The 22,632-nt window shown below is 38.6% G+C and overlaps 1 protein-coding gene across 3 annotated transcripts in view; it reads right to left on the bottom strand.

Moving 5' to 3' along the window:
* Positions 1–22,632, bottom strand: part of PDGFD (platelet derived growth factor D) — a 139,131-nt gene that overhangs the window by 11,410 nt on the left and 105,089 nt on the right. For 2 of the 3 annotated variants that reach the window (XM_030477399.1, XM_030477398.1), the window contains exons 4-6: positions 20,472–20,531; positions 15,710–15,911; positions 4,098–4,312 (exon numbers count right to left, since the gene is read on the bottom strand). In XM_030477399.1, coding sequence (XP_030333259.1) covers positions 4,098–4,312; positions 15,710–15,911; positions 20,472–20,531 — 477 coding nt within the window. The remainder of the gene's footprint in view (positions 1–4,097; positions 4,313–15,709; positions 15,912–20,471; positions 20,532–22,632) is intronic. The other variant, XM_030477400.1, reaches the window with a different exon arrangement.

Below are 22,632 nucleotides of genomic sequence, written 5' to 3'. Positions count from 1 at the left end.
GCCGTGGAAAACCACAGAGCATCACAAGACTCCTGCAGCCCCCCCTCCTCGCCCTTCCATAAAATTATCTGTTTACTCAAGTTATGAACACATTTACTTCTGGAATTTGCTGAGTATTTTGGCAAAGTTATGGCAAACTTCGAGGTCACAAAAAAGACCTGAGATCTTATTATTACATTTCCCAGGGCAATAAGGAAAAAGATACCTCTTACCATGGCATTCTCATTTTCTCATTTTCCCTGCTGTTGCATTGCTTCTTACAATTGGACATGATAGGAAAGACCTGTACAGACTGTTCAGGGAACTGGAGCAGCACTCACAGCTTGGCGAAATTAAAGGCTACACGTGATAGCTGTTAGTCCTGAGATACTAGGAGGGAGTGCTTGGTGGTGAGTACAGTGTGAGGCTTTGAAGAGGAACTAAGGAGGAACTAAAAGAAATTAAGAGCATAAGGAGAAGATAACCTTGAAATCTCTGGACTAGAAGCTTCTCTCTCAACAAACACTCTAAGCATTAGTGTCCCCACAGCTGCTGGCATGCAGCTACTCTGGCACTGCAAGGCACTGACCACAAAGTGGTCAAAAGGCTCCAAAAAGGACCCTACCACTTCTGGAAAATTTGCCTGCCTGTCTTTCTCACCCAGAAATATTGGGTAGCTCAGAAATGCCAGACAACTTCTAAGTGATTCCCAGTTGCATTTTTACTGTTGAGGACAAGCACACTCATGTGCAGGACAAACTACTCTGGTGGGTCCAGGAGCTCAGTAGATAAAACTCCAGAAGAGCAGTTAGGCAAAATCAGCCTGGCAAGAGAAGTGGTCTGGGGTCTACAAGATTCAGTTTCAGCTGCTACAAATACTTTTTTTGCTCCACTACCTTATACTTCCTTCTGGTGTTTTTAGCAAGTAAATCAATGAAATTGAGACTTGTGTTTGAATCTTGCCTACATTCTCCTGCAGCAGAAGGCAGAGATTTTTAACCAAATTAACAGCAGTGGGGCTTTCATAAAGTATGAAGCTCTAACCTTCCTTACACAACTAAAGGCTTTTTGGTTAAGGTTAGTGTATTTCAAATTGGCTTCAAAAAAGTGTAAACCAACTCCATGGTTCTAAAACTGGCATGTTGAGAGGCCCCTCCTCAGTGCCTTTACTGCCAGGCATTTAAATAAAATTATCGTTAAGTGCCTAAGGATGAGAAAGAATAAAACTGATTAGCTGTGTGTGGCTAATAATAATAATAAAGTGGAAAATATTTTGGACTAAAATTAATGGACACATCTTTAGTATGTCATACGTGAATTTATCTGCATGACTTCCACTCATGTTAATGGGAGCCACTTGCCTGAATTTCTGCTCAGTGAGCGGTTAATTCATCCCTAAGGGATTAAGTTTAAATTTAAACTTACAAAAGCCATTTAATGTTAAAGCTGAAACACTCTCTTGAATTCATATGGTTTTCAGAGAACAAAGGAGTAGTGAAATAAATTTGCAGTGATGTATTAGTGTGAATATTGAATTTCCTGAATTTAGTGTTTAACTTGGGGTGGTCAAAAGTCATGACGTCCTGGGTCTGACCAATACCTGGTCAGTGTGATATTCTGGTGCCCCAGCACTACACGCTCCCAAACATCAAATAAAAAAATAAGTGCTTGATAACATGTTTGTAATCAAAAGTTTTTTTTTTAGCTACTGTCAATAGTTGGCTTAAGTTCTGATACAGATATTACCAATGATTCTTTAGTTTATATTTTACTTCCAGTTCTCTCAGAATCCTTCCGAATTATGTGCCACTTATATTTAAGGTTGAAATATATAAATTAGTTCCCTTTCAATCTCTCTCTTGTTCTTTTCTATCTTTCACTGTGCCCTTTCTAATTCCCATTTTTTTCTAAATTAAATTATCCAAAACTTTTGAGCCACTTTCCTTACATATGTTATTGATGTATATCTTCTCCCGTACTTTTCTTGATGTGTTTTTTCTGCTTCTATACATCTTTTCTGCTCCTGCTTGTATCCTTCTAAGCATCGGTCATCAAAACCCAGTATAAGTACCCCACCAGTTTAAGCAGGCCATCATATTTGTGTTACTTCCTGTTCACCTCTATTCTGGCAGAAGACTGTCACTTCCTTTTTTCCTATTATCCTACACTAAATAACTATTTTCCTGAAACTCTTCACAGTGACTCATTACTAGACCTTTCCTCCAACTTCCACCCTTTATTTCTCCCTCCTCACACACCCAGTGTTACATGAATAGCTTAGACTAGTCATCCTAACGCTGCTTTTCTGAACTGCACTTATAAGTAGTTACATAGGCGTTCTGAAATCCCTCATAGTCTTCTCTGCTGTTACATTATCTCCTGTGCTAGTTGTCATTTTTGCCACCTCTCTGTTCACCTTCCTCCAGATTGATTATACGTGAAATAACACTTAATCTGTGTGCTGGAGGCAGCTACAGATAGCCACTTCCTATGTAGAAAATTGCACATTTCTTCAACCTCTTTACTCGTTATCTTCTAATCCATGTCTGATCTTGTCTGGTTGCTCTTTGAAGGAGATGCCAGGTCTTTTAGCACTCTTGTACAATGTTGTTCTGTATAAATATTTATTCATACATAAGGCATTCTGAGTTCATTTTATCAGTTCATAGTCATCTAAGTGGTTTCTAATATTAATTTTTTTTCTAATTAACTTTTCTACTACTGAGATAAGGCTTTCTGCTCTGTAATTACCAGGGTCATCCGCTGCATCTTGCTTAAAATTAGATAAAACTATGAACTATTCTCTAGTCCTAGCTGATGCTGTATTCTGCAGCTAATTGTGATAAAAAAATCTCTTGCCTTCGAAAAGAGTAACCACATGCTCACAGCAAAGCAAAGGTCTCCCAAGTTAATGCCTTTAAAGTTCATTTTCACTTGAGACTTAAGCCAAGTGGTAAATCAGGTTCTCATAAAAGATATATGCCAGAAATTAAGTCAGAATGGCATGCAGCTACCTACTTTCAGACAAATGAAAGGATAGTATCAAGTAACTTTCCTAGATATGTTCACTTTAGTAAATATTGTTCACACTGGTTCTGAAAATACTGATTTAGAGGCAAGAAGATAAAAAGCTGTTTCCTTGTTTCCTTCCTCTCTAAATGTGTTTTGAATGGATGAAAAATAAATCACAGAATCATAGAATCAATGGTTTGGGTTGGAAGAGACCTTAAAGATCATCTAGTTCCAACCCCTTGCCATGGGCGGGGACACCTTCCACTAGACCAGGTTGCTCAAAGCCCTGTCCAACACGGCCTTTAATACTTCCAGAGATGAGGCATTTGCAACATCTCTGGGCAACCTGTTCCAGAGTATCACTGTCTTCACAGTAAAGAATTTCTTCCTCATATCCAATCTAAATCTGCCCTCTTTCAGTTTAAAGCCATTTCCCCTTGTCCTGTCACTACATGCTGTTGTAAATATTATAATGGACTTTGCTCTTATGCAAACATAAAGCCTTCCTAAAAAAATGTTGACTGGGAAAGAATCTAAGGCTGAAAGATTCATCTGCTTCCCACAGCTAACAAATCTGGAGGGAAAAGAGTTTACAAGTGACTTAATTGTCGTTTCCAAGCATGGTTTAAGAAGATGTAGCACAAAACAAGAGGAAATGCAATCAAATGTCTCAAGCAACACATGTCTCTGTGTTACTAAAAATAGTATTTCCAGTGGCATATACATTCATATTGTATCAATCCTTTTCTGGGAAAAATCAGACCAACATAAACCTCATTCTTGCAAGAAAGTTCAGGAGGAAGCTGTGGTAGCATCCACACAGAAAGGTGTCAAAAGTTCTCTCCAATTACTTCTAAATTAACTTATCCATAAATACCTGTTAACACTCCTGTCTAACACATATATAACCTTTTTTGACTCTGCTCATTCACCACTTCCAAATACAATTCACTGGGTGATGTTGTGGCATCAAAGATGTTAACATTAAACTTACTTAAAATCAGGCCTCCTGCAGCCATACATGGCTCTGAGAACAGCCTTCAGAATACATGCAAGCAATAAATACCCAAAAGAAGTACCAAAACCAAGAAAAAGAGTGAAAATACCTCATGATATTTTTTCACTGTTTTCCCTGACATGCAGATGCAGGATTTCCAGTTTGAAGTCCCGCAGCCACAGTTTCCTCCGCAGCGCTGGACAAGGAGGCAGCGGGGGAAGAAAACAACATTTGTCAGCTTCAGTTCCTCCCTTAAATTGACAGAGTAGTTTCTTGGAGTGCAGCTGTAACGTTTCACATCATCATTCAATCTGTCCAGGTCAACTGCAATGCAAAAGAAGTTTCATTAGTGAGGTTTGAGTGGGATGTTCCTCTGGTTTGAACCACTCCCCAGGCAGTCAGTAACACAAAGTAGTGTGACACTGGTTGGAAAATATGTGAAATATAGCAGTGATTTCCAAACAGACAGACATAAACCCACCAATTTTAAATCATTACAGGTGGCCATCCAGGCTCTTATCCTGTGCCCGCTGACTCCCATAGCAGAGCTTATGCTGACTATAAAGGTGAAGGGAAGGCTTGCCCGAAATATTGGCCTGAAAGCTGAAGACTGGTTATTTTACTTGCTTTGTCACTGATCTGTTACATCCTTGAGTAGTAGATTTTCTCTCTGCTATTCTTTTCCCTCCTCTGCTTATACCTGGCTTACTTGGATGATGGGCTTTTTTTTTGTTATTATAGGCATAACTCCTTTTGCCTAACTGCTGGCATACAAAAGGCAAACACTTTAAACATGGCTATTGCTGTGCTTATTAGAGAAAGGTCTTTGGAGAGTGATTCATCCCTTCCTCACAAGGGCATTTAGGACAGGTGGCATGACTTGCTTTCTCAAGTTGCCTGTGTGTATTGTTTACAGGTAGAGTCTAGATAACTCTCTTTTAGATGGTCAAATCAATCTAAGCGATATTAATTTCAGCTGGTAAATGCTACTATAATAGGCATACAAATAAATACAATTAAAACTAATGAGCTTCAATGAATGTCAGTAGTTGGTTGATGTTTAAATGCCTGGTATTCTCTGTGAGATATGTCATGTAAACAAGTAGTAAAGCCAACCATAAAAATAACTTATAGACTATCAATTATGAGTTTAAGTGCTGTTTCTAGCCTTAGCTTGTAAAGCTAAAACAAAACAAAAACCCCCTTCCATAAATACATTTTCCACAATTGTAGCACAGATAAAAGTAACAAATTTAATGGCTTTTATTTCTCTAGAAGTTTTCAGAGTTATATTTCTCTCCTTTTCTGCTTTCTTCTTTTCCTTATGATTCTGTCCACCAACTAAGAGTTCAAAAGCTCAGGAATTCAATCACGACTGGACGACATGTCAACTGGTGTTAAGTTCCCACCCTGAACAGTATTTTCTAATAGAAATATCATCAGGAAAATAGGAACGGTTTAAATGAGAAATGAGATAATGGTGTAGTGTTGGTGAACATATCATGTTTTCATGAGCACGTTTAATAGCTCAACACCATCTCTGGTCCTGATAGTACCTATGCTTGTGCTTTACTATAAGCATGTGAAAACCTTCCACAAAGACACCTCCATGAATCAGTCCTTGTCAACATCATAAAGTAAACTGTGGAGAAAGATGGGATTTGTAAATATCATGCACCTTTACATTCTGGCCTGAAGATATTCACAAGGCAGATATGCAAGATGCAACTCATAAATGTCACAAGTGCTATTATAGAAAATCATAGCAGTTTCACTTTTCTGACAAGGTGTTATCTCAATCAATGAAAATTTAGCAGATAAATTGTGATTTTATAGCAATTGTGATAAATCTCACCGTGAAATCTCAGTGGCTTTCTCCAGAGAGCTAGCATCTCTTCAAAAGAGGTATAGATCATCCTCCTGATAGAAGCACAAAATCAATAGGGCTGCTGGTATACTCATGCACTGGGAGAAAAATACACTACAAATGTCCACAGCCAAGACTTACAAGTCCAGAGAATATTGATTTCTTTGTTTCAACAGAAGATATTTTCTTGTCTGCTGCCATTCTCCAAAGCCACCCCTTCTCATTGCAGGGTCTCAGGCTAATTCTTCTCACAGGGAAGTGTTTCTCTCTACTCTAAATGTTCTCATCGGGACCTTTGCCATCAGCTTTGCTTACCAATATAGCAAAGAGGTATCTGGTTACTATTCATTTCAGCCAGTGAAGGGAAAATTAACCATTGTAAAAAGAGGGCAGATAATTTTGTGTCTTCATGATTAATTAAATTTCTTGAGAGGAAAGCCTGGATCATCCACATTCATGCAGCAATCCATGGGAATGGATACTGGTTCCTATTGGCACAGGTTGAACAAGGACTAGGATGGTATTTGCTGATGGTGCCTCTCTACACAGTAAGAATAAAATTCTTAAAGGCTTAAATCAGCCTTAATTCAGCTGAAGTAATGTAGGAAACAAGGCTTCCAGCAACAAACTGGTCATTAAAGAGGGCCCAGACCCACGTCACATGAACTGACTGACATCTGTGTCCAGGAGAAGATGTCCAGGGGACTGAGCAAAATTTGATCTATCACAGATGAAATTTCCCCTTCGGCTCAATAGTCCCCCTTCCTGCATTGAGCTGATACCTATTATCACTGCTGCATTATCAACACAGAAATGAGTCTTCGTAATGAGACTGGCAGAGAGGGAAAGCACTGGCTTTTAAAGAGCCAGGGCGGGGGGGGCTTTCCTGCAGAGACCATATTATATTCATCACAGCGTTACACATATTAGCTTCAGTACTTAAGCTGCTCCATTTAAATGGCAAGGGGTGACCTAGCAAAAGGCTTTCACTGGAGGGAAGGCTTTGCTCACTAGCCGTCAAAAGCCTCATTTTGTTGACTTTCAGAAGTCTTTGTAAGGTCTCTTAGGCTGTAGCTGAGTCAGTACTGTGGAGAGCTGTTGACTTGCTTGAAGCATAGGAGGGAATAACCAGATAATTACGATAATTTTTTTCTCTATGCAGTATGAAGGAATCAGCTGTTTTCGGTGAGGGCTCAAAACCTTCTGTGGATGCATTCTTAAGGAATTCTGTAATCAACCGGTAGCAAAATACATTTTATTTAGTGAATTTTTCTACGTTGAACTATATTTGAAAAATCTATGGGAAATTTTCCAATAGATTGCCTGAAAATTGCATGAATTCTCCTTGGTGTCACCTCAAGGCATTCTGATCCTGACTTATTAGCATTTTTGGGGACCCCAAATCTCAAAGTTATCCGTTAAGATGTGAATTCTCTGCACTTTGCCATATCTTAGGTATCAGAGTCCAGGTTGGAATGGACAAATGTAATAGCAGAAACGTCTTATTTTAGTCATCTTGAAATAATAAAAATAACTTCAAGCAGCAGAGGAAAGACTAAATAAAGGGTTTAAGAGACATAAAAGTCATCCTCCACAAAAATATATGGATGTAAACACCTACACTCTTTTTGACTCTGGTCTACAGAAATTCACTGATTGGTGGGAGAAGGTGAGCACACAATGTCTTCTGTGAACAGGGCATACCATACTCTGATATCATCAGACTGATACACAAGAACAGCTCCTATTGCCTAATTAGCTTTAGACCATGGTTTGCAGTGCCCTAACAAAAGAACACATTTTGCTCTGAACAACTTTCTCTGCTGAAAGCTTTGATATGCATTTTTCCCTGTCTTGGGATTGTTTTACTGTCTGGAGCCAGTCCATTTCCTCATCCATATAACAATGAGATTTTACAGTACAGTGAGTTTTATGCATCACTTCACTGCTGCAACTAAAATGTAACTGAGCTTTGGTGTGATTGGTGTGAAATCCTGCTGCTTTTCTTATCAAGGACTGAAACCACTGTAGTCCTTAATTTAAAACTAGAACTAAAAGGTTCTCTAGACTGGATGCAAATAACTTCAGAGTATTATTACAGAATGTCTGCATCAGAATTCAATTTAAGGGCAAGGCAGACATAAAAAGATACACTGGAGCAGTAAGCTGGATAGTTAGGGTACACTGTCCCCTTCTCCCTCTTAATTCCTATGTCTAAATCCATCCTCATTTCACATAGTACTATGGCATGTGCTTGCCTTGAAACATTGATCTTAATCAGAGGAAAGGGCTGTTATCAGGGATTGCAGCTAATACCAAGTTTTATTTAAGAAGGACGTCTTAAAGATTGCAGAGAAAACCTGTGCTGCTGGTCACTGATTAATTTTAAAAAGACAGGCAGTCTGTTAGAGTTTCTTTTAAGACTTTATTGTTCCAAGTTCATACATGGCCCTAACATTGCCGTACCTGAAAATTTTACGCTTTTTTTCATGCATCAGCCACAGACCAGAGCTGAGGCGTAAAACATGGTAGCCACCTTGCCATGGTATTCCTACACCACATGTCAAGGCCATCTATAAGCAAGGCAAGAAGGATTCAGGCAGCCTATCCTCATCCCAGTGTAAAATAAAGGGCCAAATTCTCCTGAACAATGTTCAGGTACATGAAAGACAAGAGGGTGACTGGAAACAGCCAGAATAGATTTACCAAGGGCAAATCGTGATGGACCAGCCTGAAAGTCTGATATGATGAGACAACTCTTTTGGTGGCTGAGGTGAAATCAGCAGAGTCATCTGCTGATTTTTGGCAGTGATCCATAGTATCCTTGCAGCCAAACTGCTGAGATATAATGAGATAGGTGGACTACAAATTTGGTAGATAACCAGAAGGTCTAAGAGGCTTGAGCAAAACGGTCAGCAATTCCAAATACAGCTCATGGCTTGTTACTAGCCATGTTCCTCAGGCAGTAATGCTGGGGTCAACACTGCCGAAGATCTTCACTAATGATCAGAACAATGGAATGATATGAATGCTCAGCAAGTTTGTCAGTGACATCACATTAAGGGAATTCATCCATGTGCTGCAGGGCTGCCATTCAGAAGGATCTCAGCAGTCTGGATAAATATGCTGGCAAGAACCTCACCAGGTTCAGTGATGGCCAATGGAAATTCTTGTGCCTGTCATGGAATAACCCCATGCATCAGTCCAGACTGGGGACACACTGGTTAAGCAGAAGCTTTGCAAGAAAAAGCCTTGGCATCCTGGTAAACAGCGGGTTGAACATGAGTCAGCTGTTTGCCTTGCAGTGACACAGGCTGCACACATTAGGAAGAATTTGTCAGCAGGTTGAAGGAGATGAATACTCATGTTCATTCAGTTCTTGTGAACCTGCATCTGCAGTACTGTGTGCAGGTTTGAGCCCCCTTCAGCAGAAGAAGATGAACAAACTAGAAGTTCAGTCATGGGTGACCATGATGGTTAAAGTGCTGGTCCAAAACAGCCACAGTGAGGCTGAGAGAACCAGAATTGTTTAGCCTGGAAAGAAGACTAAAGGGGGTTCTAATAACTCTCTGGCTATCTGAAAGGGGCTACTGGGAGCATGAAGTAAGTCTCTTCCTGAATGTGCACAGCAAAAACACAAGGCAAAAAATCATAAGTTGCAGCAAGGGATATTTCAGTGAGCTCTAAGAAAAACTAATCACCATGAGGTGGTCAAACCCTGGGACAAATTATCCAACTTGGAATAGCTTGTGGAATCGCTTGCTCCTGTTCATATTTTGTACATCAGCAAGGGATGGAACTGTAGTGTGGTTGAATTATTGTGTGTCAAGTGGGGATCCAGAGTTCATCATCCATTTTCATGTGTGGCTTACAGCTTACAACAAAGGTTGTGTTGCTGTTTTAATTTTAACTTTTGGGTTTAAAAAATTCCTCCTATAGAACATGGCATTTCACAGAGAACTACAAATATATTGAACCCTTTCTTCCCAGCATTCACTTTCAACTAGCATAAAGGTGTGTGTCAGGGCTGTGTCAGGTAGAGTAGAGCAGTGAAAGACGTTCTGAGCACTGCTGTAGCTGACTGAAGCTATGGTGCAGTTGAACTTGAATTGGAAAATGCAATCTCATATGTATGATAAACAGTCACATCTTCCTCTGGTTAAATCACCTAAATGCACTGACACTGATGAAATTATTCTCCATAGCAAATGTTGACCAAACACTGTAGCTTTTAGTCTTCAACACATACAGTTAAAGGTTTTCACTGTTCCACTGCACATACTTACTGATATCACAATAAGTACTTAGTTAAATCTACCTGAAAACTTTGGGAGATGCCCAAGTCTTTCTCGTGGGAGCTGGGGAAAAGATGCTGCAATTTGGATTTACTACAGAATCACAATGCCAAAACAAACCTCCTCAATACAGCAACTATTATTTTAGAGGATGAGAGATCAGAATTGCAGTGGGATTATAATTGTCCACATGAAACACAGTTCACAATATATAGGCCTATTATAGACTAGCAAACCAATTATTAGTTGTGGTATGGGTCAAGTAGCAAAAGCAGGCCAAACTATCAGTGTCACAAACGGGCATAGCTTCATTGAAATCAATGGGATTGAACAGCTTATTCCAGCAATAAATAATTTGCTGCAAGTTTCACTAGTATTTTAAAAAAGGAGTTTAATAAGAAAAGCTTTCACTGCAGTGACCCAGGAATGTCACATAAAGCATGAGGGAAAACCACATTTGTTGCAGAAGGGGAAGAGTACAGGTATAGATCTGAATTAGATTGTAAAATGAATGGACGTGTGTAGTTTGCATGCAACAGACAAATTGTCTCCTGGCTGAAGATGGGTGGAAGAAATATCCTGGGTTTTAAGCATGGGGAATACTTTAAATTAGCAGGTATTTGAGAAGGTACCTAGAATATTCACATTTCCTGTGAATGAGCAGGCATTCAGCATTTGTGATGCCTGCACTCTCTATCTGGTGCACTGAAACTTGCTGGCAGCCATCCCAGAACCTTTCAAGGAAGAGTATATGGATGTTTGCAGTAATTTATTGCCCACTGTTTGCAACCCCCTGAGAAATTACATTCCTGAGATAAAATTTTAACTTCTTGCTAGACCATCGAGAGTAGTTACAACTAAAAACTATTGTTAAGGACATGGAGAAACTTGCCTGATCTTGGGAACTTGTTTGGCAATGGGCAGCAGAAACATTCCATGCAGACTTGTGGTCTCATCTTGCTACTCTCCTTCCAGAGAACAGAGTGGCTATGCCAGCAAGTGTTTATTTATTTAACTTGTAAAGCTGTCATTGCAGACAGATGTTATTGCAAGAATGTACCACCTGATTAATTTCCTCTGATAGCCAAAGGCTTCATGCATACTATTTCCAAAAAAGAAAATGAGCTCAGAGGCATGTGTAGTCTTGTTAATTACAAGAATGTATCTATCTATGTGTGTTCCTGCTCCCCAGGTTTATTTGTAAAAAAAAAATCCAAACAACCCCACAACAAAACCAAAACCAATCAAAAAAATCTCCTGAAAAATAAACACCCCCCAAAAAAAACCCCAAACCAACAAACAAAATCCCCCTCGAAATCCACAAAACAACGACAACAAAACAACCCCCCAGTCTTCTTATAAAGATGATCCCTTTCTCTAGGTACCATCCCCTCGACATTTTTATGATGAGAAACAGTGAACTTTTTCTTTCTTTTTGCTTTCTTCATTTGTAGACAAGCCATTTCACAGGCAGAGATCTTTCAAAACCTATAAAGCCTTTTTCAGTTTGAGGTAAAACTTTAGAATGAACAACAGAAGATAAATACAAACAAGCATATGGGAAAAGTTAGATAATGTTTAATTGATGGTTGAAACTGTTTACAACAGTATGTCTGAGGAGTTCTGATATTATCAAGCAGATAAATTGGTGCTTTCAAAAATTTAAATTATAGGATGAAGGGTTTTTCTTTAAACACATTTGAATGCACCTTACGACTCTAAAAGAATATAAATCTGTTTGTCTAGAAGTTCAACAAAATTATAGAGTATAGTTGTTTTCTTTTTTATATCGACCTGTGTTCTTGTTAAGAACAGTATTAAATAACCGAATAGCTAGTGATATATACATGTTTTATGTTTGTAACAGCCAAATTACTATGACAGTGAGATACTACAACATATTACAGCAATGCAAAGGGAATTATTTTAAAGGATATACTTTATTTGTTATGACCTGCTTTTTTCCTAAGAGTCTAGGATGAGCTTAAGGCTGAATATTCATACTTTCAGAGTTTCTAAAATGCAGCAATGGCTAGCAAATCTTTTTGAGTATATTTACCACTGCTGCAAAGGATGAAACATCTACTTGTGGTTATTTTCATGAAGGAGGTGTATGCTGTAGTTTATAGTTTATACAAGCCATCTCATCTGAGGATTTTGAAAATGTGCATGTGTGTTTTCTCCTTCTTTTTCTGTCTTTTTCTGCCAGTCTGAACTGGTTAACAGCAAACCTCACTAAACATATGTAGAATTAAATTTCAGACTTCATGTGGTTATTATCGAGACACACCTGATACCAATATCTCACTTCAACAGTGTAAATAGAAAGAAATGCATTTAAATCAATAGAGCTGCATCAGTGCTGTAGAGGTGTGAGATCAGATTCTGTAGACAGAATGGAGTTCTCATATACATATATAGATTTAATCAACACACTTTTCACCTTTAAGGTTCTTGCAGGAGGTATTCAGGGATTGATCTATCTATGTGTATACTGATGTGTATAATAAATACGTGATGGAAGGGAGTAAAAAGATGGAGCCAGAGTCTTCTTTCAAAGGACAGAGGTACTGGGCTCAACTTGTAACATAGGAAAACCTATCCAAATATTTAAAAGAAAACAAAAAACCCTCCTTTGTTTGGAGGGTGGCCAGACACAGGCTGTCCAGAGAGGTTGTGTATCCTTCATCCTTGGATATATGCAAAACCTGACCAGACATGGTCCAGAGCAACCTGTTATTGGTGACCCTGCCTTGAGCTGGGTGAGTGGATTATGTAAACTCCTGAGATGCTGTCCCACTTTGTCTATTCTGTGATTCTGAGTTTCAGCTATGCTAAAACACTGTACATCTTATTTCCTTACCCTAATCATTATCTTTGTAGATTACTGATTGATTGCCAAATTAAGAAAACATACCATTTAAATATCATTTATCACATATCCCTGTCATCAGAATTGGTATTCAGCACCACTGCCTCTTAAGCTCAATTTTGTGGCACAATTTGGTATGGGCAGAGAGTTGGATAGGAGCAAAATCATTAGTGATTCATTTATACCATATATATGACATCTCCTGAAAACTCTGTGAAAGATAGGCAGAGATTACATCAAATTGTTGTTATCTGCTTCAAGGCTATTTTAACTAAGGATAAAAAATGAAACCCAAGCCGGAAGCAGAAACAGATAGATATCTGAAATAAATGATAATATAATCTGTTGCTCTCTCTGCTGCAAGGTTATCCTACTGCCTATAAACATTCCTCAGAGATCCGCAGTGTCTGCATTTAAAATCCACGAAGCATTTCTAATTTAAGGACTTGTTAAAGCTATTCCCTACTCCTGATATCATCCAAGAATAAGCCTTTAGTCTTGTCAGAAGTTTATGACTAAATAAAAATTCTTAACTGATTTTTTTAAGTATCTGATTGTGGTGAGGTACTTTGTCCAGAAAGCTGCTAACAGTCAGGGAATTTGGCCTTTAGTTTGAAGACAAGAGAAAAAAATATTATAAAACTTTTTTCTTATTTCTGTAACCAAAACAACAATCAAAAAATTCCTATTAAAATAAACAAAGTGTTAAAATAATAACTGGAAAACTCTTTATGTTTTTACACTGCTTTGTTGTGCAAGAAGCTGAACTACATTTACACCAAATGAAGAAAACTTTACGCATCTGAATTTCTGAGCACTAACAGATCAGATTGGTAACTCTAGCCTACATGGTCTGCATCAAAACAAAGCAGCAAATGCTACTTCATATATATTTGGTCATGTAAATATACGGGGTACTAGGCCAAATATGATCTGAGAATCAAATGAAATCTGAGGAGCAGGACTAGTACAGTATTTAGGTTTCTAATCAGCTTCTATTAAAATCAAAACAGACCCTTTATTTCTTTTGCATACACGTTTATTGATGCCAAATACAGCCTGGGAATAAGGGACACACAGATCATGTTTCACAGACCCCTCAATGAGATCAAACTGATCTCAGAAGTGATGCAGTGGCAGTTAGGTGACGTTTTTCACAAAACGTGCTGTCGTCATAGACATACCAAAAAGGTACAGAGTAAAAGGGTTCAGTTTTCACTGGAGGGGTACTCAGGGCTTTATTGCAGATTCCTTTGAAGTGCTAAGACTAAAACCAAAGATGGACAAAGTGTTTTGGAAACTGTACACCAAGTTGGCTGCACATCTACCAATACATTGTATATGCCTGAGGTCCTTCTACTGCACGGAGGTCGACATCCATGGGACAGCCCGCATCCCTACCGTTTATCTCTTACTCTACAATACAAAGTGGCCAATGCAAACTACCACCAGGAATGGCAGCTGGCCTCTGCCAACTCCTGTTTCATGTCCAGCAATGACCTGAGAGAATGACATTTGGCCTAGAACTAAGCAGACACCAGGCTGACAATTTAGCAATATGGTGATTGATTGAGTTTCAAGGCCTAAGAACACTCAACACTGTTTTCCCTAATACAGATGAAACTTATATGTCTCTTTTAAGATCAAAACCTCATCATTTCATAGCAAGTAAACTTCATATAGAATTAAAATCCTCTCTCCCTGTCCAGCACATGCTTAACATAGGGAGGATGGGAATTAAGATGCAAATAAACGTTAGATTTCACAGAATCAGAACTGTGATTTGGGCATTATAATTTTAAAATTGTAAAGAAGAATGCATATGAATATATTACTTGGAAATGGAAGGCAATATTAACAGGAGAACTCCAATAAAATATTTCACTCCAGATCTTCTGTGAAAACTACAGTAACTGTCATCTTGGAGAACCCTAACAGACCTCCTAGATCTGTTCTTGCACATAAAGGGCAATTTCACCAGGCCCTTCAGCCCATGGTTGCCCCAGAGCATGACACACTTCTAAATAGTGTTTCTTTATCATTATGTGTTTGTACTTATATCTTAACAACCCTTAGCTTTACCATTTGGTGGATGATTTGAACTAACAGAAGGAAACAAGAAACATAACCCAGAATGCGTGCTTTGCTCAATTACAAAGATGTTAAACTATAACAATGTTCCCTGCCAACACAATGAAAAACAGCGAGATGCTCACATCCTGAAAAACCAGCTGCACATACAGGTGTCTGCACCAGATGCTTCCCTAAGCACAATGTGATAAAAATGATTATTCCTCACTCAACAGAGAACGATCCCTAAGCAGGGTATTTAAAGAAGGATGATAGTGCAGGTAATTAGGAGCCCCATGTCTTACACACAAAGCAATGTTTAAGAAGGTGAAGCTGAGAACCATCTGTCCTTTACACACAGGCTTATGTTTTTATTTGTGAATTCATCATAACTATGGGCAGTTTTCAGCCTGATTTCTCAGGTGAGATGCTACTCAGTCAGAAAATGATTAAGGATTAAATAACTTATCCCTGGTTTTAATAGGTGGAACTTTGCCCTGTGACTCCAACAGGAACATGGGCACTAGAATCTAATACCTGTGCAATGGACATTTCTATGCAGAGTGAAGGAATATCCTGGTCTTGCCCCAAATCATGTATATAGTGTCTTTTCCTACCTTTGGACTTCCTGTCATGGTAGCTTCTGCCTCGATAATGGTGGCCACTCTCTGTGTACAAATTCTCAAGATCTTCTTGCCAGGAGTCCGGGTTAAAGTGTTTGAGCAGATCTTCCACTGTGTCAAACGCAGCAATGGTCTGATCCAGTGCTTCCACCGTGAGAGTAGGATCGGTCACTGATGGAGAGGGATAGGATACCCCCTAAGAGTGACATACATCTCAGTGTACTTGGAACAAATTATAGCACCACTTAAAACAATTCAAAACAGTCACTGAGAAACTCATTATTGACTAAAACAGCTACTTTGGACCATCTTTTGAAGTCCTTAGGTGGGCTAGGCTGTGTTATATCTGTGTTTTCTTTTTGTAAGGAGAAAAGATACCAAGGCACTTCCGAACAAATCCCAGAGGAGACACAGGGAGTGGAAGCACTGCCACTGCTGGTCTGTCAACATGCACACCCACTCCTCAAAGGAGACGATGGTTTGCACATACACAAAGATGTAATGGAAATGTCTTTTGAAACCACTGTGATGGCCATCACCAAAGAACAGAGATGCCTTGTAGTGCTGAAGTGGTGCCTTCACAGCTCTGCCAGCTCTGTTAGCAAATCCATAATAGGCAGATGAGAAACAACAGCAGAGAAAGACAACGGCAACAAGTCCACTAGACCTCCCTCCTTTCCTTGGTCAGTTTGGATAACAAATTTGGCTTGGTTAAAGACTTGAAAAGATGGCCCTTTATTCCCAAGAATTAAATGTATTATGAAACACAGAACGTCAATTCTCCCACCTTCTTATCAAAAATACAAGTTACTAAGCAAATGAGAAAAAGTGTGATATTTGGATCTCAGTGGTGTAACAATGAATATTGTGATTGCCACCATAGTGATATCCTTACAATTATAACATAATACCAAATGGAATATTATTTCCCACCAAGAAGGGCCAAGTATCATTTTCTGAGTATATTTGTTCCCACTGAACTAGTGGCACAACTTGAATTTGCCAGAAAGATTGAAGCACTTTCATTTTACTGGAGAGGACTTCGAACATTTTTAATAATCTTTAGTTAGAATCACAATATTCACTATCCTGACATCACTTTTTCCCTTGTCCAAGCACAAAGCCTAATAGTATGTGTAAAATACGTGCAAGAAAAACTATTAATGCAGATCTGTTACTCTCTGAAGGACCACAATCAAAATACCTGATTTTGTCCAAGAAGCAGCATAAAAAAGAGCAAGACTTGTTTGAATTTTGGTCTTGTGAGTAAAAACATTGGGGGGAAAAGAAACTAGAAACCCTCTTATTAAAAACCATCTTTGAAGTAAGGTGGTAGAAACATGACATTTAAGATTATCGCTCCCCAAAATATCTTTTTCCCAAGTAAATGCATATGTTAAATTATTGATCTTTGTGATCAACTTCACTCAACTGGGTAGTAATGAAATGTCAACTCATTTGAGTAAAGTTACTTACTTTTTGCAAGATTGTGTCCTTCAAAGCTTACTAGAATAGTATATATTTTTAAAGTATATATGTCTTTTAAAATAAACCAGTTGTCTTTAATGGTAAGTTATACCACAAAAGTAACGACACTTGATATTTTACTGCATATGTTTGCTGAAAGTATGGAGAGTTCAAATTATTTAAAAAAGGAAGAGAAGAAATAGAAAACATTACAATAGAGTGGTCAATAAAGCATAGCTGTGCTTTACTGCTTATCACCAACAGCACAAGAAGTTTCAGAGGGCCAACTTGTGACTGCAATGACTCTACAATATAGTGTTAAATCAGACAGTGCAGATGGCTGTAAAAATTCATGACCCACTAAAAGGGAAGGCATATCTCAAAGCATCTCTCCAGACTTCTAAGTGGCTTGGAGTAGAGACTGTCAGAGAGACAGGAGCTCAAAGAGTTGCAAAGCTCATACCAGCCAAGTGAACACAACGTTGTTATCTAAAGCAATGCTGCAGGAGACACTGTGCTGTGCTAATGCACTCTTTGAGGTTACAAAAGAAAAATGGACCCAAATATTATTGCTTACTGTGGAGAGCTCCGTGGAGCTCATGGCTCATTCTTGACTGCAGCCCAATAGGGAAATGTCAGGCCCTGACTGCCTTTCAAAAATGAGTGAGATGGTGCAAGGATGCTCAAGAGATAGCAGCATAAAAATCAGGCCATAGGTGTGTGGCTGAGATGATGCAAGAGGTCTTTTTTCATGTGTTCCACTATGCATTTAATTACAGAACTGCAGGTCAGGCTGTGAATTTACAGGGCATTTCAAACTATAACAAGCAGCAGGGGCTCCCCATTTTCTTTTCATATAAAAGCTCCTACTCAAGAGATTCATGCTACCTCATTCACACACAGAAGAAAGCTTAGCTTTTTCTCAGTGACAGTCTAGTCAAGAGGAATTATTTCAACAGCTCAGATAACCTACTGGCAGTGACACCATGTGACAGGCCCAAAAGCAACTTCAAAGCTGCCAACCCAACTGCCTCTCTTCTGTCCTGCCAAGAACAAGGCACTAGCTTTAGAAGAACCTGTGCTCATCATAATCTGGCTTCCGAGATCACATCCAGAAACAAGGCAAGGGGAGGAGTGAAATGCAAGAAGCAGAGAAGAGCAGTGAAGAGCAAAGATTTTCTACATTATGTACTTCTACATTTCTTAGCACTGAAAGTATTTTCAATTTCATGGGAAACAAAGGTATCTTTTTTTTTTTTTTTGTCAGTGCTCTTACCCTTGATTTCTCTTCCCCCATTCTTTTCTATTTTCTATCTGTAATGTGAGGTTGACAGGCAGTTCAACGTGCATCACAGCTGTTTGTTGGTCATAACATTACTTCATAGGTAATGGAAATTAACCTAATAAGGAGTAAATTTTATTTCCTTTTTTTTTTTTTTCCTGAATTTGCCATGCTGGGTTATGGGCAAAAGTATTAGTTTTAGCTTTCTGAGGAAAAAAAACCCCCAAGAAACAACAAAAGAACCCTACCCTGAACTACAAAACATGACTGCAGAAAAGAAATAATTTTCTGCCTCTAAAGTTTTCATTCTGAGAGTTGTAATGTACCCAGATACTAAAATGAGTATTTAGGTTCCCTGTGGGTTTGAGGAGCAAAACTGTCATGCAAACTGAGTATCAGCAGAACAGTATGCCAACTTGTTGGCAGGTCTGAGTTTGTCCTTCTGCTCCTCAGGACCACAGCAGAATTCCTGAACTTTTCTGTCCTGAAGAATTTGGATGTCCTCAGACTTTTTTCATTGTGCCTTTGTGAAAAGTCACTCAACCTCTCTACATTATTTTACCTGAGGATAAGAAAAGGCTAGTGGATGCAATGGCTGTGCAGTGGAAGAAGATATGTTTTATTAGGTAGGGGATAGCATGGGAAAACCAATGAAACTGGGGTTCTGCTTCTGGTTTAGCTGTAGGTTTCCAAGTGACCTTGGGCATCAGCTTGTTACCTGCCATATTTGTACTGAACTACCCTACCTGTAACACATTAACAATTTTTCAGTAACAAATAGATGTGAAAGATAAATGAACTTTTATATATATATGAAAATAATACAGGATTATTGTTTAGCGTATTTTGTGTCTTATGGTGTTAAGGATGGTAAATAACATGGCGTTTACCATATACTTAATCTCATTTTTGTAGTTACCTGATGAGGGAGCCCTAGGCTTACATTTTCAAATATCAGCCTACCATATTTTTAAACAAAATATTCTAGATTTTTTTTTCCAGCCCAATATTAGAATGAAAAATGAGTTCATGTCTCTCAGTAACACAGTGTTTTGGCATCTCCTGCTTGACACATCAAGTAGATCTCAGCCCTGCTAACATTACTACTCAGAACTTTCAACACAATTAGTTCAAGGCTATAAATGCATTGTATCACGAAGTGCAAGTGTTATTTGCAAGCTCAAGGGTAAACACAAGTGAGATTGGATTAACCTCTTCTAATTTTGGCAATACAGAATAATTTCTCTACTTGCTGCCTGGCTTGCACGCTAATCAGTAGAATTTGTCAATATTTACTGCTCCTCCAGTGGCAACTCCTGGCAGCTACTGTAACAAAGGCGCTACCACTAAACCCTCTTCTATGGATGCTCCAAACATTGGTCTCAAGTCTGCTTTGAGCACGTACTTACCCTTGTCTCGTGTTTTAAGAGGAGCATACAAGAGCTGTGACATGGTGCTGACCAGCCAGCAGAGCGCACAGAAGAGAACTGGCCATATTATGAATTCTGATGCTACACTAACTTCACCACAAACACTTAAAAAAAATCATAGAATCATAGAAAATTTGGGTTGGAAGGGACTTTAAAAGGTCATCTAGTCCAACCCCCTTGCAATGAGCAGGGACATTTTCAACTACATCAGGTTGCTCATTATTGACAATGAAAAGCTAGAATCATTTTCCTGCCAGCCTGTTTTAGTATAGTCTTCTATTTAGATTAAGACATTTTACAGCTGAAAATTATAAGGAGTTTGTATCTTGTATTTTCATCTTGGCAGCATGAGCTTGAAAGCAAGAAATGTTTCCCAGTGGCTATCTAATGTGGTTACAACAGCTAATGGAATATCCTCAGTCTTTTCTCCTTAAAAACACACTGGTTGAGTTGGAGAAACACTTATTTCGTCCCTCCTCTGCTAAAGGCGAATACATGGTTCCTCCGTACAGGTGCCATTTAGTGAGTTGGCTTCCTATCATCCCACCCATGGGCAAAATAGTAACAAATTACTTACTGAGACAGAGCTTGTGACTGACTCCCAGTTGGTTTCTGAGGCTGCATGCTGGAAATCACCCTAAGGGGAAAAACCCACAGGAAAAATCACCATTAAGGCAATGTCCTAAATTAACTGCAGAACCTAAAAAGTCTCTCAGCATTCAATATCTATCTGTCACCTTTTTCAACCATCTTTAATGCAAGAGGCCCTTGCTATGTGCCATTCCTAAATAATACTGCTTCCATTCAGGGTCCTCCCTTTTCACTGTTTATAAACTAGCTCCTTGTGAGCTTGCTGAGGCAAAAATAGGTATTATTATTATTTGTAATATATCATATGTTCCTTTGCATAGCAAGATCTAATTTGGTCAAGACCATTACATTTATCTTCCATCAGAAATATTAAACACTGCCTCTGTATGTCTACATACAGAGTATTAATGCTGTTCCTCAAACTGATCCATTCTGGAAAGAATGTGGACGTGACAATACTCTGGTACTACTTAGCCAAGGTGAAAAGCAGGACAATCTAATCCATTTGAAATGCAGTCCTAACATCAGTGTACTGCCTTTGGTGGTTGTGCTGAACAGAACTTCCTCATCTGTGCAGAGCACTGAATAGCACTATGTCCTTTACATCAAAAAACACAGCCACAGTATGTTCACATTGGAAGTGTCATCACACAAAACCTGTGGGCATTAATGATTAATTGGAGCACAGGGATGGGATTCATCTCATCTGCCTTTGGAAATCTACACAGCAAACATCTAAGCTAGTCACTCTTGTTTCCATTTACAATCAACTGAAACTAGCATTTCCAGGGTGCAAATCATCTATTTTAGAAGCTTACTTTCGGATGACATTGCATTCTAAAAATGTTTTTTTCTCTCCATTGTCTATAAAGGGAGCCTGGGAGGACTAGCTTAGATACAGATGTTAAAATTGTAGATATTGACATGTGGTCACCTGAATCTGAACCCACTTGTCTGACTAGTGATGAGCAATCATTACTTAAATAATGAAGTAGCCATTTCTTTAGTCTTTTGGCACTTTTACTCATTTTCAAATGGAATAATGAAACCATTAAAAATGGAAAAAAAGGCAGCATTACAGAACGGTTATTAAACACACACATGCAGTGAATAGCTAATGATCAGCATGCAGGTAATGAACGTGGACTGAAGTGACAGCATACCAAGATTTTAATTTCTAATAACAGAATTTATAATGAAAGCACTTAAAGAAGATGGATCAGTGCCTGTGCTTACCATTTTACACTGACTTAGTATCTGCTATGCATTTTTTCAGATGGTAACTGAAGGGGAAAATGGAAAGGTAGCTGCTCTGCTGATCTTCTCTAGACTCAATGCTGCATTGGACCATAAATATATGTATATATTTCAATTATTTCTTAGGAGTGGAAAAGAGAAAATTGATCACATAAACTGTTAGTTCATCAGTAAAATTCTCCTTTAGTCAAGACGAAACAGAGCCACTTTCAGATCCAGACTCAATATACATGATATTTTAATTTTTTTCATTTCCTATAGAAAAATGTTCAAATATCTCAAAAGTCATTGTTTATTCAATATTGCTGGTGTTTCTTCTTCTCAAAATGCTCCTTTCTCTCAAATTTGAGGTGTTAGAAGTAGTAGAAATAGAAGCCCTGCAGAACAGGGCTAAGGGAGGTACTGAGGCACAAAAGAAAATCAGTAGAAGAAACCCCATCACATTGCAACGTCACTAAGTGACCACTGAAACTGCAGGGCTATTAAAGCATTAATAACTAAAGTGGTAATTTTATTCTAGGAATACAGAAGCAAAATATTATTGGTGAAATTTTTAATGCAGATATTAAAAAAACCCAAACAGTAAAGAGATCTGCAAATGCTATGACCAGGTCATACATAATTCAGGAACTGTGGACTACCTTGGCCACATTCTTTACACATTTCGTTGCCCAGTTCTTGACAAGCCGTGACTTAAAGTAAATAAAAATGGATTTGAAAAGCTCATGCGTCCTTTGGTAATGGTTGCCACTTGTAAAACTTAGAAATCATTTCCTCTCTGTCATTAGCTTCCATTTAGCACTTCCAGAAAAAAGTGGCATTTTGTTCTGAGGCATTCTTTTAAACCAGGAACAATCTGCCTCATTGAATGTCTGGAGAAAACCACAGAC

Source organism: Strigops habroptila, chromosome 2 (genome assembly GCF_004027225.2).
Source record: "Strigops habroptila isolate Jane chromosome 2, bStrHab1.2.pri, whole genome shotgun sequence".
Lineage (NCBI taxonomy): Eukaryota > Metazoa > Chordata > Aves > Psittaciformes > Psittacidae > Strigops > Strigops habroptila.
The sequence above is the reverse complement of the archived record's forward strand: the minus strand, read 5'-3'. Positions and strand labels throughout refer to the sequence as shown.